Source organism: Oncorhynchus keta, chromosome 27 (genome assembly GCF_023373465.1).
Source record: "Oncorhynchus keta strain PuntledgeMale-10-30-2019 chromosome 27, Oket_V2, whole genome shotgun sequence".
Classification (NCBI taxonomy): Eukaryota; Metazoa; Chordata; class Actinopteri; order Salmoniformes; family Salmonidae; genus Oncorhynchus; species Oncorhynchus keta.
Genome location: NC_068447.1, coordinates 5,938,379 through 5,953,516, shown reverse-complemented (window position 1 = coordinate 5,953,516; position 15,138 = coordinate 5,938,379). Strand labels below are relative to the sequence as shown.

Genomic DNA, 15,138 nt, shown 5'->3' with positions numbered 1-15,138 from the left:
TAGTGTAAAGAGGTTGGGTTAGTGCACACTGGCAGAACAGGAAGTGTTGTTGACATATAAATAACAGTAGAGCTAGTCACAGGGTGGGTACGAGTACGTCTGGGTACAGGAGTGTGTGCATACAAGTGTGTGGTGTGGTTACGCCCTGAGGCACGAGGACAATTCTTAGAATAAAATGGCGGACACAGAGAGCTGTCTGGACTGTATTTGACAGTTAAATCATTTCAGATGTGGCACTATAACAGTAAACACTTGAGCCTAAAAAAATAAAAGAGAAAGAAAACACCTCCCAGGTTAAACGATATTCTACAACTTCCAGATTAAGAAAGAATAGAAAATGTTTTTACATTTATTTTATACCAGCAAAGTAACAGAAAGCAATAGGACTGAAAGAGGCCTAAAGATATCTGATGAAGGTAGAAACTGGTCTTTACACTAAAGCCTTGCTTCCACATTGTAGAAGCACACCAAACAGAAATCAGAACACTCAGCAGGGCACCAAACAGAAATTCGAACGCTCAGCAGGGCACCAAACAGAAATTCGAACGCTCAGCAGGGCACCAAACAGAAATTCGAACGCTCAGCAGGGCACCAAACTGAAATTCGAACACTCAGCAGGGCACCAAACAGAAATTCGAACGCTCAGCAGGGCACCAAACAGAAATTCGAACACTCAGCAGGGCACCAAACAGAAATTCGAACGCTCAGCAGGGCACCAAACTGAAATTCGAACGCTCAGCAGGGCACCAAACTGAAATTCGAACACTCAGCAGGGCACCAAACTGAAATTCGAACACTCAGCAGGGCACCAAACTGAAATTCGAACACTCAGCAGGGCACCAAACAGAAATTCGAACGCTCAGCAGGGCACCAAACAGAAATTCGAACGCTCAGCAGGGCACCAAACAGAAATCAGAACACTCAGCAGGGCACCAAACAGAAATCAGAACACTCAGCAGGGCACCAAACAGAAATCAGAACACTCAGCAGGGCACCAAACAGAAATTCGAACACTCAGCAGGGCACCAAACAGAAATTCGAACACTCAGCAGGGCACCAAACTGAAATTCGAACACTCAGCAGGGCACCAAACTGAAATTCGAACACTCAGCAGGGCACCAAACTGAAATTCAAACACTCAGCAGGGCACCAAACTGAAATTCGAACACTCAGCAGGGCACCAAACTGAAATTCGAACACTCAGCAGGGCACCAAACTGATCATTGTTGTAGTCGTAGTGTTTTATATATCTGCCTTTTGATTTGAGCCTCCACGTCAGCCATACCTACCGATGAATGCCAACTGGCCGTATGTGTTCACAATATATTTATTCATATATATATATTTATACATACAGATAAGTCATGTAAAAACATTATGCAAAGCAGTGTAAAATTATTTTATAATACAAAATGGTTTACCGTAGTTGTCTTTTTTAATATTTTTTTACAAGCTGTGGTGAGTTGATGTTATGTAACCTCAGGTTGTATTTTGCGGTAGTTTGTATTTGCACAGTGAGATGAGATATGCACATGCTCTTGGTAGGCGAGGGGGGCTGAGGAGGGAGATTCCAAACGTACCTTTAGCCCCTAACCTCCTAGGCACTTGTGGAGATCTGAAGGAACTAGATAAGAGTAAAAGCAATATGCACCAAATCAACCTATTGGTTTAAACAATATAGTAGTGGCTCCCACCTTGACCTGTCATAGCATAGGTGGAATTGTTGTCATACTGCACACATCCCTCCAGTCCTTTCAGTTCTCCACAAGTGAGAGGGTAGGGGCTACGGAGTAGGGGCTAGGGGGTGATTTAGGACTGGGCCGTAGTATTAATGATATAGGGCACTATGTTTTCCAGGTCAGGCGAGGGAGGCAGTAGTGAGTAATGTGGAGATTAGAGGGTGACTTCTTTAGGCCAAAGGTCATGTGTCACTCAGTGATGAGGCGCTTAATGATGTCACAGTCCCGGTGATGAGAGAGAGGAGGAGGGGAGGTCTTCAGAAGGGTGCGTTGTCCTGAACAGGGTTCGTGTCGGTCGGGGACTGGACAGCTTCACCGTTACCTCTGGCTCCAACCACCTTGTACTGAAGAGGAAGAGAGGAAGAGACAAAGAGGAAGAGAGGAAGAGAGAAAGAGGAAGAGGGAAAGAGGAAGAGAGGAAGAGACAGAGGAAGAGAGGAAGAGGAAGAGAGAAAGAGGAAGAGAGGAAGAGACAAAGAGGAAGAGAGGAAGAGACAAAGAGGAAGAGAGGAAGAGACAAAGAGGAAGAGAGGAAGAGAGAAAGAGGAAGAGAGGAAGAGACAAAGAGGAAGAGAGAAGAGAGAAGAGGAAGAGAGAAAGAGGAAGAGAGAAAGAGGGAGAGATGGTATGGGGAAAGAGGAGAGAATAGAGATTTGTATAGAAAGAGGGAAGAGAGAAAGTTAATGGACACTCTTCCGTCTGCAGAGCATATGGCACAGGGGTGCCCATTAGAGAGAGCATATGGAAAGGGTGACCATTAGAAAGGGTGAAGAGAGAAAGCATATGGCGCAGGGGTGAGAGAAAGAGGAAGAGATGGGAAGACCATTAGCATATGGCGCAGGGGTGACCAGAGCAATGGGGGAGGAGGATGGTATGGGGTAAATCTTAATTAATTTAATTTCAAAAAGGAGCCGAGTGAGACTGTAGAGAATATGGTCTGAGATTTGTATAGATCAAGCACCCGTTAAAAAAGGTTGTACACTTTTCAGCAGCACCGGTGAATCGTTAATGTGACACTCTTCCGTCTGCATATAGCATATGGCACAGGGGTGCCCATTAGCATATGGCGCAGCGGTGACCATTAGCATATGGCGCAGGGGTGACCATTAGCATATGGCGCAGGGGTGACCATTAGCATATGGCGCAGGGGTGACCATTAGCATATGGCGCAGGGGTGACCATTAGCATATGGCGCAGGGGTGACCATTAGCATATGGCGCAGGGGTGACCATTAGCAAATGGCGCAGGGGTGACCATTAGCATATGGCGCAGGGGTGACCATTAGCAAATGGCGCAGGGGTGACCATTAGCAAATGGCGCAGGGGTGACCATTAGCAAATGGCGCAGGGGTGACCATTAGCATATGGCGCAGGGGTGACCATTAGCATATGGCGCAGGGGTGACCATTAGCATATGGCGCAGGGGTGACCATTAGCATATGGCGCAGGGGTGACCATTAGCATATGGCGCAGGGGTGACCATTAGCATATGGCGCAGGGGTGACCATTAGCATATGGCGCAGGGGTGACCATTAGCATATGGCGCAGGGGTGACCATTAGCATATGGCGCAGGGGTGACCATTAGCATATGGCGCAGGGGTGACCATTAGCATATGGCGCAGGGGTGACCATTAGCATATGGCGCAGGGGTGACCATTAGCATATGGCGCATGGGGTGACCATTAGCATATGGCGCAGGGGTGACCATTAGCATATGGCGCAGGGGTGACCATTAGCATATGGCGCAGGGGTGACCATTAGCATATGGCAGGGTGACCAGGGGTGACCATTAGCATATGGCGCAGGGGTGACCATTAGCATATGGCGCAGGGGTGACCATTAGCATATGGCGCAGGGGTGACCATTAGCATATGGCGCAGGGTGACCATTAGCATATGGCGCAGGGGTGACCATTAGCATATGGCGCAGGGGTGACCATTAGCATATGGCTCAGGGGTGACCATTAGCATATGGCTCAGGGGTGACCATTAGCATGGCGCAGGGGTGACCATTAGCATATGGCGCAGGGGTGACCATTAGCATATGGCGCAGGGGTGACCATTAGCATATGGCGCAGGGGTGACCATTAGCATATGGCGCAGGGGTGACCATTAGCATATGGCGCAGGGGTGACCATTAGCATATGGCGCAGGGGTGACCATTAGCATATGGCGCAGGGGTGACCATTAGCATATGGCGCAGGGGTGACCATTAGCATATGGCGCAGGGGTGACCATTAGCATATGGCGCAGGGGTGACCATTAGCAAATGGCGCAGGGGTGACCATTAGCATATGGCACAGGGGTGACCATTAGCATATGGCACAGGGGTGACCATTAGCATATGGCACAGCGGTGACCATTAGCATATGGCACAGGGGTGACCATTAGCATATGGCACAGGGGTGACCATTAGCATATGGCACAGGGGTGACCATTAGCATATGGCACAGGGGTGACCATTAGCATATGGCACAGGGGTGACCATTAGCATATGGCACAGGGGTGACCATTAGCAAATGGCACAGGGGTGACTATTAGCATATGGCACAGGGGTGACCATTAGCATATGGCACAGGGGTGACCATTAGCAAATGGCGCAGGGGTGACCATTAGCATATGGCGCAGGGGTGACCATTAGCATATGGCACAGGGGTGACCATTAGCATATGGCACAGGGGTGACCATTAGCATATGGCACAGGGGTGACCATTAGCATATGGCACAGGGGTGACCATTAGCAAATGGCACAGGGGTGACCATTAGCATATGGCACAGGGGTGACCATTAGCATATGGCACAGGGGTGACCATTAGCATATGGCACAGGGGTGACCATTAGCATATGGCACAGGGGTGACCATTAGCATATGGCACAGGGGTGACCATTAGCAAATGGCACAGGGGTGACCATTAGCATATGGCGCAGGGGTGACCATTAGCATATGGCAGGGGTGCATTAGCAAATGGCACAGGGGTGACCATTAGCATATGGCGCAGGGGTGACCATTAGCATATGGCACAGGGGTGACCATTAGCATATGGCGCAGGGTGACCATTAGCATATGGCGCAGCGGTGACCATTAGCATATGGCACAGGGGTGACCATTAGCATATGGCACAGCGGTGACCATTAGCATATGGCGCAGGGTGACCATTAGCAAATGGCACAGGGGTGACCATTAGCATATGGCACAGGGGTGACCATTAGCATATGGCACAGGGGTGACCATTAGCATATGGCGCAGGGGTGACCATTAGCATATGGCGCAGGCACAGGGGTGACCATTAGCATATGGCACCATTAGCAAATGGCACAGGGGTGACTATTAGCATATGGCACAGGGGTGACGATTAGCAAATGGCACAGGGGTGACCATTAGCAAATGGCACAGGGGTGACGATTAGCAAATGGCACAGGGGTGACCATTAGCAAATGGCACAGGGGTGACCATTAGCAAATGGCACAGGGGTGACCATTAGCAAATGGCACAGGGGTGACCATTAGCAAATGGCACAGGGGTGACGATTAGCAAATGGCACAGGGGTGACTATTAGCATATGGCGCAGGGGTGACGATTAGCAAATGGCACAGTTCACAATGAAGATACAAATGGAATGTACCAACTACAAAAATATACTTTTCCATTTTGACTGTTTGTTCATTCCAGTTGTGAGTCGTGCAGGTTTTATTCTGCGTCATGTTCCCATTTCAACAACCTTCAGCTCACCTTGATGTTTCCAACTTTGTCCTCAAACGACTTGAAGGTTGGAGAGTTTCTATAAAATAAAAATTAAAATAAAAACAGATTTAATATATTACTAAAAAAGTCAAGCAACAACAAACAAAAAAATCTTTCTACAAAATGAGCACACGGGAAGATCATAGAATCAATATAAAACACCGGACTCCAAAAAATGAAATAATGACCCTCTCCCGTAAGGGGTTAGGGGGCACGACAAACATAAGTGGTAACCTCCATTTTTATTACACTTGGATTGTCCACTGCCAGACACCCTTATCCCAGGGATACCTCTGGGAGATGACAGGTTCATGCCTCATCAGGGCATAGTCTTAGTGGAGTTGATTTACATCCAGTTACCAGTCATATGATGTGTATTGAGTTAGCTCATTATATATATATATATATATATATATATATATATATACACAGGGGAAAAGCATACAGACAGGATATCAAAGTCACGCTGAGTATTTTAATTTAATTTATTTAAGCACTTAAAACACCCAATGTTTCCACGAGGTATTTTCCCAAGGCTGTGCTGTATCATTATATAGTTTGTATTGTATATGTATATGTATGTATTGTATATGTATGTATTGTATATGTATATGTATTGTATATGTATGTATTGTATATGTATGTATTGTATATGTATGTATATGTATTGTATATGTATGTATTGTATATGTATGTATTGTATGTATTGTATATGTATATGTATGTATATGTATTGTATATGTATGTATTGTATATGTATGTATTGTATATGTATGTATTGTATATGTATGTATTGTATATGTATGTATTGTATGTATTGTATATGTATGTATATGTATGTATTGTATATGTATGTATTGTATATGTATGTATTGTATATGTATGTATTGTATATGTATGTATTGTATATGTATGTATTGTATATGTATGTATTGTATATGTATGTATTGTATATGTATGTATTGTATGTATTGTATATGTATGTATTGTATATGTATGTATTGTATATGTATGTATTGTATATGTATGTATTGTATGTATTGTATGTATTGTATATGTATGTATTGTATATGTATGTATATGTATGTATTGTATATGTATGTATTGTATATGTATGTATTGTATATGTATGTATTGTATATGTATGTATTGTATATGTATGTATTGTATATGTATGTATTGTATATGTATGTATTGTATATGTATGTATTGTATATGTATGTATTGTATATGGGAAATTCAAAAAGACCACAAAAAAAAGACCACAAAATCAAACAAGACCACAACAGTGTGTTACTATAAAAACGACTAAAATCCTCATAAATGACACTTAAAAGTAAATGAAAAAAAATCAAAAATAAAATAAAGTGTGAGCTAATTTACCTCATCGCTGGCATACTTATCGAATGGCGGATGGAGTAGTTGCTACTTTGTAAGCGTTAAAAAGGAGGGAGACAAAGAAGTGATTAGGAGCCAAGCGGAGAAGAGGGTTATTAAAGCAACGAGGCAGGCCCAAAGCCGGGCCCACCACTGGAGCAGTCACACACACACACACACACACACACACACACACACACACACACACACACAGTGGGACTGCAGTCAAGTCAGTCAGTCAGTCAGTGCAAAGAGGATACTGCCATCTGGTGGTTACTGCAGGTTAATCATTTTTAACATTTATTTTAACTAGGCAAGTCAGTTAAAAGAACAAATTCTTATTTACAATGGACGGACTACCCCGGCCAAACCCGGACGACGCTGGGCCAATTGTGCGCCACCCTATGGGACTCCTGATCACGGCGCCAGATGTGATACAGCCTGGATTCGAACCAGGGACTGTAGTGAAGCCTCTTGCACCGAGATGCAGTGCCTTAGGCCACTCCGGTAATTAATCATTCAAATATGCAGGGAATTAATTTATATGAACTGAACTCCTCTTAAATAATAAAGTAATTAATTAAATCAGAACCTGAAGGAACTAGAAGCACAGGCATTTCACTACACTCGCACTAACATCTGCTAACCATGTGTATGTGACAAATAAAATTTGATTTGATTTGAAATGTATCTTTCAAAGAAAATTAAACTGAATGGTACCAGAGCATTGGCTCTGGGATTACAATCTTATGGCTAGGAGGGTAAAAGTTAAATATTCAGAAAACTGCTAAATAGTTCATTGGTTACTCAGACTATCTGCACACTCACAAGACCATAAACTCAGTGGCCAGTTTATTAGGTACACCCATCTAGCACTGGGTCGGACACCCCTTTGCATCCAGTACAGCCTGAATTCTTCGGGGTATGGAAACATTGCTCAATTGGTATCAAGGGACCTAACGTGTGCCCACCAGCCTGTACCGTTGACACCAGCCAGGATGGAGCCACGGACTCATGCTGCTTACACAAAATCTTGACTCTGCCATCAGCTTGACACAAAAGGAACTAGGATTCGTCAGACCAGGCAATATTTTTCCACTCTTCTGTCCAGTGTTGGTGATGGCGTGTCCGACTAGACCTGCTTCTTCTTGTTTGTAGAGGATAGTAGTGGAACCAGGTGTGGTCGTCTGCTGCAATAGCCAATCCCGTGACAAGGACCGATGCCGTTCTGCACACCACTGTTGGAGGTCAGCTCTCCGGGAACAGGGTTGGAGTTAAAACCTACAGGAGGTCAGCTCTCCGGGAACAGGGTTGGAGTTAAAACCTACAGGAGGTCAGCTCTCCGGGAACAGGGTTGGAGTTAAAACCTACAGGAGGTCAGCTCTCCAGGAACAGGGTTGGAACAGGGGAGTTAAAACCTACAGGAGGTCAGCTCTCCGGGAACAGGGTTGGAGTTAAAACCTACAGGAGGTCAGCTCTCCGGGAACAGGGTTGGAGTTAAAACCTACAGGAGGTCAGCTCTCCAGGAACAGGGTTGGAGTGAAAACCTAAAGGAGGCTAGGTCTCCAGGAACAGGGTTGGAGTTAAAACCTACAGGAGGTCAGCTCTCCAGGAACAGGGTTGGAGTTAAAACCTACAGGAGGTCAGCTCTCCAGGAACAGGGTTGGAGTTAAAACCTACAGGAGGTCAGCTCTCCGGGAACAGGGTTGGAGTTAAAACCTACAGGAGGTCAGCTCTCCAGGAACAGGGTTGGAGTGAAAACCTAAAGGAGGCTAGGTCTCCAGGAACAGGGTTGGAGTTAAAACCTACAGGAGGTCAGCTCTCCAGGAACAGGGTTGGAGTTAAAACCTACAGGAGGTCAGCTCTCCAGGAACAGGGTTGGAGTTAAAACCTACAGGAGGTCAGCTCTCCGGGAACAGGGTTGGAGTTAAAACCTACAGGAGGTCAGCTCTCCAGGAACAGGGTTGGAGTTAAAACCTACAGGAGGTCAGCTCTCCGGGAACAGGGTTGGAGTTAAAACCTACAGGAGGTCAGCTCTCCGGGAACAGGGTTGGAGTTAAAACCTACAGGAGGTCAGCTCTCCAGGAACAGGGTTGGAGTTAAAACCTACAGGAGGTCAGCTCTCCGGGAACAGGGTTGGAGTTAAAACCTACAGGAGGTCAGCTCTCCAGGAACAGGGTTGGAGTTAAAACCTACAGGAGGTCAGCTCTCCGGGAACAGGGTTGGAGTTAAAACCTACAGGAGGTCAGCTCTCCGGGAACAGGGTTGGAGTTAAAACCTACAGGAGGTCAGCTCTCCAGGAACAGGGTTGGAGTTAAAACCTACAGGAGGTCAGCTCTCCAGGAACAGGGTTGGAGTTAAAACCTACAGGAGGTCAGCTCTCCAGGAACAGGGTTGGAGTTAAAACCTACAGGAGGTCAGCTCTCCAGGAACAGGGTTGGAGTTAAAACCTACAGGAGGTCAGCTCTCCAGGAACAGGGTTGGAGTTAAAACCTACAGGAGGTCAGCTCTCCAGGAACAGGGTTGGAGTTAAAACCTACAGGAGGTCAGCTCTCCAGGAACAGGGTTGGAGTTAAAACCTACAGGAGGTCAGCTCTCCAGGAACAGGGTTGGAGTTAAAACCTACAGGAGGTCAGCTCTCCAGGAACAGGGTTGGAGTTAAAACCTACAGGAGGTCAGCTCTCCAGGAACAGGGTTGGAGTTAAAACCTACAGGAGGTCAGCTCTCCAGGAACAGGGTTGGAGTTAAAACCTACAGGAGGTCAGCTCTCCAGGAACAGGGTTGGAGTTAAAACCTACAGGAGGTCAGCTCTCCAGGAACAGGGTTGGAGTTAAAACCTACAGGAGGTCAGCTCTCCAGGAACAGGGTTGGAGTTAAAACCTACAGGAGGTCAGCTCTCCAGGAACAGGGTTGGAGTTAAAACCTACAGGAGGTTAGCTCTCCAGGAACAGGGTTGGAGTTAAAACCTACAGGAGGCTAGGTCTCCAGGAACAGGGTTGGAGTTAAAACCTACAGGAGGTCAGCTCTCCAGGAACAGGGTTGGAGTTAAAACCTACAGGAGGTCAGCTCTCCAGGAACAGGGTTGGAGTTAAAACCTACAGGAGGCCAGCTCTCCAGGAACAGGGTTGGAGTTAAAACCTACAGGAGGTCAGCTCTCCAGGAACAGGGTTGGAGTTAAAACCTACAGGAGGTCAGCTCTCCAGGAACAGGGTTGGAGTTAAAACCTACAGGAGGTCAGCTCTCCAGGAACAGGGTTGGAGTTAAAACCTACAGGAGGTCAGCTCTCCAGGAACAGGGTTGGAGTTAAAACCTACAGGAGGTCAGCTCTCCAGGAACAGGGTTGGAGTTAAAACCTACAGGAGGTCAGCTCTCCAGGAACAGGGTTGGAGTTAAAACCTACAGGAGGTCAGCTCTCCAGGAACAGGGTTGGAGTGAAAACCTACAGGAGGCTCAGGTCTCCAGGAACAGGGTTGGAGTTAAAACCTACAGGAGGTCAGCTCTCCAGGAACAGGGTTGGAGTTAAAACCTACAGGAGGTCAGCTCTCCAGGAACAGGGTTGGAGTGAAAACCTACAGGAGGCTAGCTCTCCAGGAACAGGGTTGGAGTTAAAACCTACAGGAGGTCAGCTCTCCAGGAACAGGGTTGGAGTTAAAACCTACAGGAGGTCAGCTCTCCAGGAACAGGGTTGGAGTTAAAACCTACAGGAGGTCAGCTCTCCAGGAACAGGGTTGGAGTTAAAACCTACAGGAGGTCAGCTCTCCAGGAACAGGGTTGGAGTTAAAACCTACAGGAGGTCAGCTCTCCAGGAACAGGGTTGGAGTTAAAACCTACAGGAGGTCAGCTCTCCAGGAACAGGGTTGGAGTTAAAACCTACAGGAGGTCAGCTCTCCAGGAACAGGGTTGGAGTTAAAACCTACAGGAGGTCAGCTCTCCAGGAACAGGGTTGGAGTTAAAACCTACAGGAGGTCAGCTCTCCAGGAACAGGGTTGGAGTGAAAACCTACAGGAGGCTAGCTCTCCAGGAACAGGGTTGGAGTTAAAACCTACAGGAGGTCAGCTCTCCAGGAACAGGGTTGGAGTGAAAACCTACAGGAGGCTAGCTCTCCAGGAACAGGGTTGGAGTTAAAACCTACAGGAGGTCAGCTCTCCAGGAACAGGGTTGGAGTTAAAACCTACAGGAGGTCAGCTCTCCAGGAACAGGGTTGGAGTGAAAACCTACAGGAGGCTAGGTCTCCAGGAACAGGGTTGGAGTTAAAACCTACAGGAGGTCAGCTCTCCAGGAACAGGGTTGGAGTTAAAACCTACAGGAGGTCAGCTCTCCAGGAACAGGGTTGGAGTTAAAACCTACAGGAGGTCAGCTCTCCAGGAACAGGGTTGGAGTGAAAACCTACAGGAGGCTAGGTCTCCAGGAACAGGGTTGGAGTGAAAACCTAAAGGAGGCTAGGTCTCCAGGAACAGGGTTGGAGTGAAAACCTACAGGAGGTCAGCTCTCCAGGAACAGGGTTGGAGTTAAAACCTACAGGAGGTCAGCTCTCCAGGAACAGGGTTGGAGTTAAAACCTACAGGAGGTCAGCTCTCCAGGAACAGGGTTGGAGTGAAAACCTACAGGAGGCTAGCTCTCCAGGAACAGGGTTGGAGTGAAAACCTACAGGAGGCTAGCTCTCCAGGAACAGGGTTGGAGTTAAAACCTACAGTAGGCGAGCTCTCCAGGAACAGGGTTGGAGTGAAAACCTACAGGAGGCTAGCTCTCCAGGAAAACAGGGTTGGAGAGTCCTGTCCTAGATACATGTTGTGCGTGAAAAGCCCAGGAGGCTGGCCGTTACTGAGATACTGGAACCGGCGCCTGGCCCAGACGACCATAACACGCTAAAAGTGGTTAAGGTAATCCGTTTAGCCCATTCTAAACGTTCAAATAGAACAGTAACTGAATGCCTCGATGCCCGTCTGCCTGCTTCATATAGCCACGGCCACGTGACTCACTATCTGTAGGAGAGATCAATTTTTTGTGAACGAGGGGTGGTGTACCTAATAAACTGGCCACTAAGTGTAAACACACACTCCGCTGCTACTCTGTTCTTTATTTTACTCTCATCATCTACCTCTAATACCTTATTATTATCTATCCTGATGCCTGGTCACTTTACCCTGCCTTCATGTATATATCTACCTCAAATACCTTATTATTGTCTATCCTGATGCCTAGTCACGGTTAAGTCTACACCCGTTGTATTCGGCGCCTGAGAACAAATCCATTTTGATTTGAGAAAGCAGAGTGGCAGCATAAAGACTATAGTTGTATTAAACAGTCAGGACCTCTCGGTAAGTGATCATAGTAAGTGATGGAAGTCGGTAAAGTGGATGGTTCCAGCAGCACAGAGTAGGTCTTACCTAAAGGAGTTAGAGAACGGCAGCGCTCTGTAGACCAGACGCAGCAATTACAAAAAAACAAGAGAAACAAAACACAGGGTGAGGCACAAGAAGCAACGAGCTGAGCAGAGCGAGACTATTTAACACAAGGGGCTGCTTTCAGAGGGTAAGTCCCAAATGGCATGGCACCCTATTCCCTATATAGTGCACTACTTTAGACCAGAACCCTATGGCACCCTATTCCCTATATAGTGCACTACTTTAGACCAGAGCCCTATGGCACCCTATTCCCTATATAGTGCACTACTTTAGACCAGAACCCTATGGCACCCTATTCCCTATATAGTGCACTACTTTAGACCAGAACCCTATGGCACCCTATTCCCTATATAGTGCACTACTTTAGACCAGAACCCTATGGCACCCTATTCCCTATATAGTGCACTACTTTAGACCAGAGCCCTATGGCACCCTATTCCCTATATAGTGCACTACTTTAGACCAGACGATAACAAAAACAACGGGACAAAAATAAATCCAAAAACCTCCAAGGAACAAGGAGTTGTCGCGGCAACATTGATACGGAGCAAGCAGGAAGGGAGTATTGTTGCAAGGCCAGAGTAATGGATCTGTTGCAAGGCCAGAGTAATGGATCTGTTGCAAGGCCAGAGTAATGGATCTGTTGCAAGGCCAGAGTAATGGATCTGTTGCAAGGCCAGAGTAATGGATCTGTTGCAAGGCCAGAGTAATGGATCTGTTGCAAGGCCAGAGTAATGGATCTGTTGCAAGGCCAACGTGGACTTGGACAACGTTAATAATAATAGTAATAATAATAATAATTAATAGTTAAAGTTAGTAGACATATTCTGAGATCTCGTAGACACTAGAGATAATATGTTACAAGGGTGATAGATGAATGGATGGATGGATTATTTACAACAAATTATTAAAGTGTTGAATCAAACCATATGTTAAAAAAAGGCCTTCAGACATTTGGTTCGATTCCAAGACATCTATAACATGGCTGTAAAAAAGCATGGTCCTCCATGGCTAGTTGAAGTTGGAGCAACCAAATGGAATTGACTGCAGGCAAAGGCGGTTATGAGTCAAGTCTGGGAGGGTGGGTGGGTGGGGGGGTTAGTGTAAAATCTACAGTGTCTACTTCAGAAGTCTTCCAGGAGAGTAAACGCAGATAGTGTTTACTACATCAGAGATGCCAAACACTCCTCCTGGAAAACTACTGGCTAATCAAGGTCCCTGGGGGGCTCATTCATAAATGTTGCAGCTAATTAAGGGTCCTGGGGGCCTCATTCATAAATCCTGCAGCTAATTAAGGGCCTGGGGGCCTCATTCATAAATGTATCAAGGGCCCTGGGGCCTCATTCAAACACTGCAGCTAATCAAGGGCCTGGGGGCCTCATTCATAAATGTTGTAGCTAATCAAGGCCCTGGGGGCCTCATTCATAAATCCTGCAGCTAATCAAGGGCCTGGGGGCCTCATTCATAAATGTTGCAGCTAATCAAGGGCCTGGGGGCCTCATTCATAAATGTTGCAGCTAATCAAGGGCCTGGGGGCCTCATTCATAAATGTTGCCGCTAATCAAGGGCCTGGGGGCCTCATTCATAAATGTTGCAGCTAATCAAGGGCCTGGGGGCCTCATTCATAAATGTTGCAGCTAATCAAGGGCCTGGGGGCCTCATTCATAAATCCTGCAGCTAATCAAGGTCCTGGGGCCTCATTCATAAATGTTGTAGATAATCAAGGGCCCTGGAGAATCATTCATAAATGTTGCATACGCACAAAATATGCCACAACGGTTTTCACAAAAAAAGTAGTCATTTATAAAATCGTAGCTTGACGTGAGCATGTGGGAAGAACATGTGCTTATCCTCCCACAAACCTTTAGACCAGGAGCACGCACAGTGTCTAGTGTTTGAATCATTACATTCCCAGAAAGCAACAGTAAGTAGGCTATAGTAGCCTTCTGCAGGAATATATGACAATTAATATTTTTTATTTTTTATAAAAAACGAAATATAATAAAAATGCGATTATTTGACCGTTAGTGAGAAGAGCAAAAATAATTTGAGTTTAAAAATTTTTAAAAATCTTTACATTGTAAAATATTTAGGAATCAGCATCAGTCTCATTTACATGAATAAATTCACCTTTTTCTGACAGATGGTTTCATACCAGTGAAATATCCCATCCTAACTTATGCAGTAGTTTTTTTATTTATTTAACCAGGCAAGTCAGTTAAGAACAAATTCTTATTTTCAATGACGGCCTAGGAACAGGTGGGTTAACTGCCTTTTTCAGGGGCAGAACGACAGATTTGTACCTTGTCAGCTCGGGGGTTTGAACTTGCAACCTTCCGGTTACTAGTCGAACGCTCTAACCACTAGGCTACCCTGTCGCCTCTACGCTCTAACCGCTAGGCTACCCTGTCGCCTCTACACTCTAACCGCTAGGCTACCCTGTCGCCTCTACACTCTAACCGCTAGGCTACCCTGTCGCCTCTACACTCTAACCGCTAGGCTACCCTGTCGCCTCTACACTCTAACCCTAGGCTACCCTGTCGCCTCTACACTCTAACCGCTAGGCTACCCTGTCGCCTCTACACTCTAACCGCTAGGCTACCCTGTCGCCTCTACACTCTAACCGCTAGGCTACCCTGTCGCCTCTACACTCTAACCGCTAGGCTACCCTGTCGCCTCTACGCTCTAACCGCTAGGCTACCCTGTCGCCTCTACGCTCTAACCGCTAGGCTACCCTGTCGCCTCTACGCTCTAACCACTAGGCTACCCTGTCGCCTCTACGCTCTAACCACTAGGCTACCCTGTCGCCTCTACACTCTAACCACTAGGCTACCCTGCCGCCTCTACACTCTAACCACTAGGCTACCCTGCCGCCT

The 15,138-nt window shown here is 46.5% G+C and overlaps 1 protein-coding gene and 1 long non-coding RNA gene across 11 annotated transcripts in view; one reads left to right on the top strand and one right to left on the bottom strand.

Moving 5' to 3' along the window:
• Positions 1 to 190: 190 nt before the first annotated feature.
• The window catches only part of LOC118372004 (tumor protein D54-like), a 48,900-nt gene continuing 33,952 nt past the window's right edge, over positions 191 to 15,138 (bottom strand). For 3 of the 9 annotated variants that reach the window (XM_052481320.1, XM_052481324.1, XM_052481323.1), the window contains 4 exons: positions 12,245 to 12,271; positions 6,864 to 6,908; positions 5,469 to 5,517; positions 191 to 2,083 (listed from right to left, as the gene is read on the bottom strand). In XM_052481320.1, coding sequence (XP_052337280.1) covers positions 1,997 to 2,083; positions 5,469 to 5,517; positions 6,864 to 6,908; positions 12,245 to 12,271 — 208 coding nt within the window. In that variant the 3' untranslated portion in view covers positions 191 to 1,996. The remainder of the gene's footprint in view (positions 2,084 to 5,468; positions 5,518 to 6,863; positions 6,909 to 12,244; positions 12,272 to 15,138) is intronic. The other 6 variants (XM_052481321.1, XM_052481325.1, XM_052481322.1 and 3 more) reach the window with 3 other exon arrangements.
• LOC127912381 (uncharacterized) lies at positions 6,931 to 11,604 on the top strand. Of its 2 annotated transcripts, XR_008082150.1 has the most exons (6): positions 6,931 to 8,233; positions 8,285 to 8,929; positions 8,973 to 9,015; positions 9,059 to 9,746; positions 10,909 to 11,085; positions 11,129 to 11,250. It is a non-coding gene; the product is annotated as an uncharacterized LOC127912381 (long non-coding RNA). The 2 variants fall into 2 exon arrangements; XR_008082151.1 differs by lacking the exon at positions 11,129 to 11,250 and adding an exon at positions 11,430 to 11,604 and having other exon boundaries at positions 6,932 to 8,233; positions 8,285 to 9,746.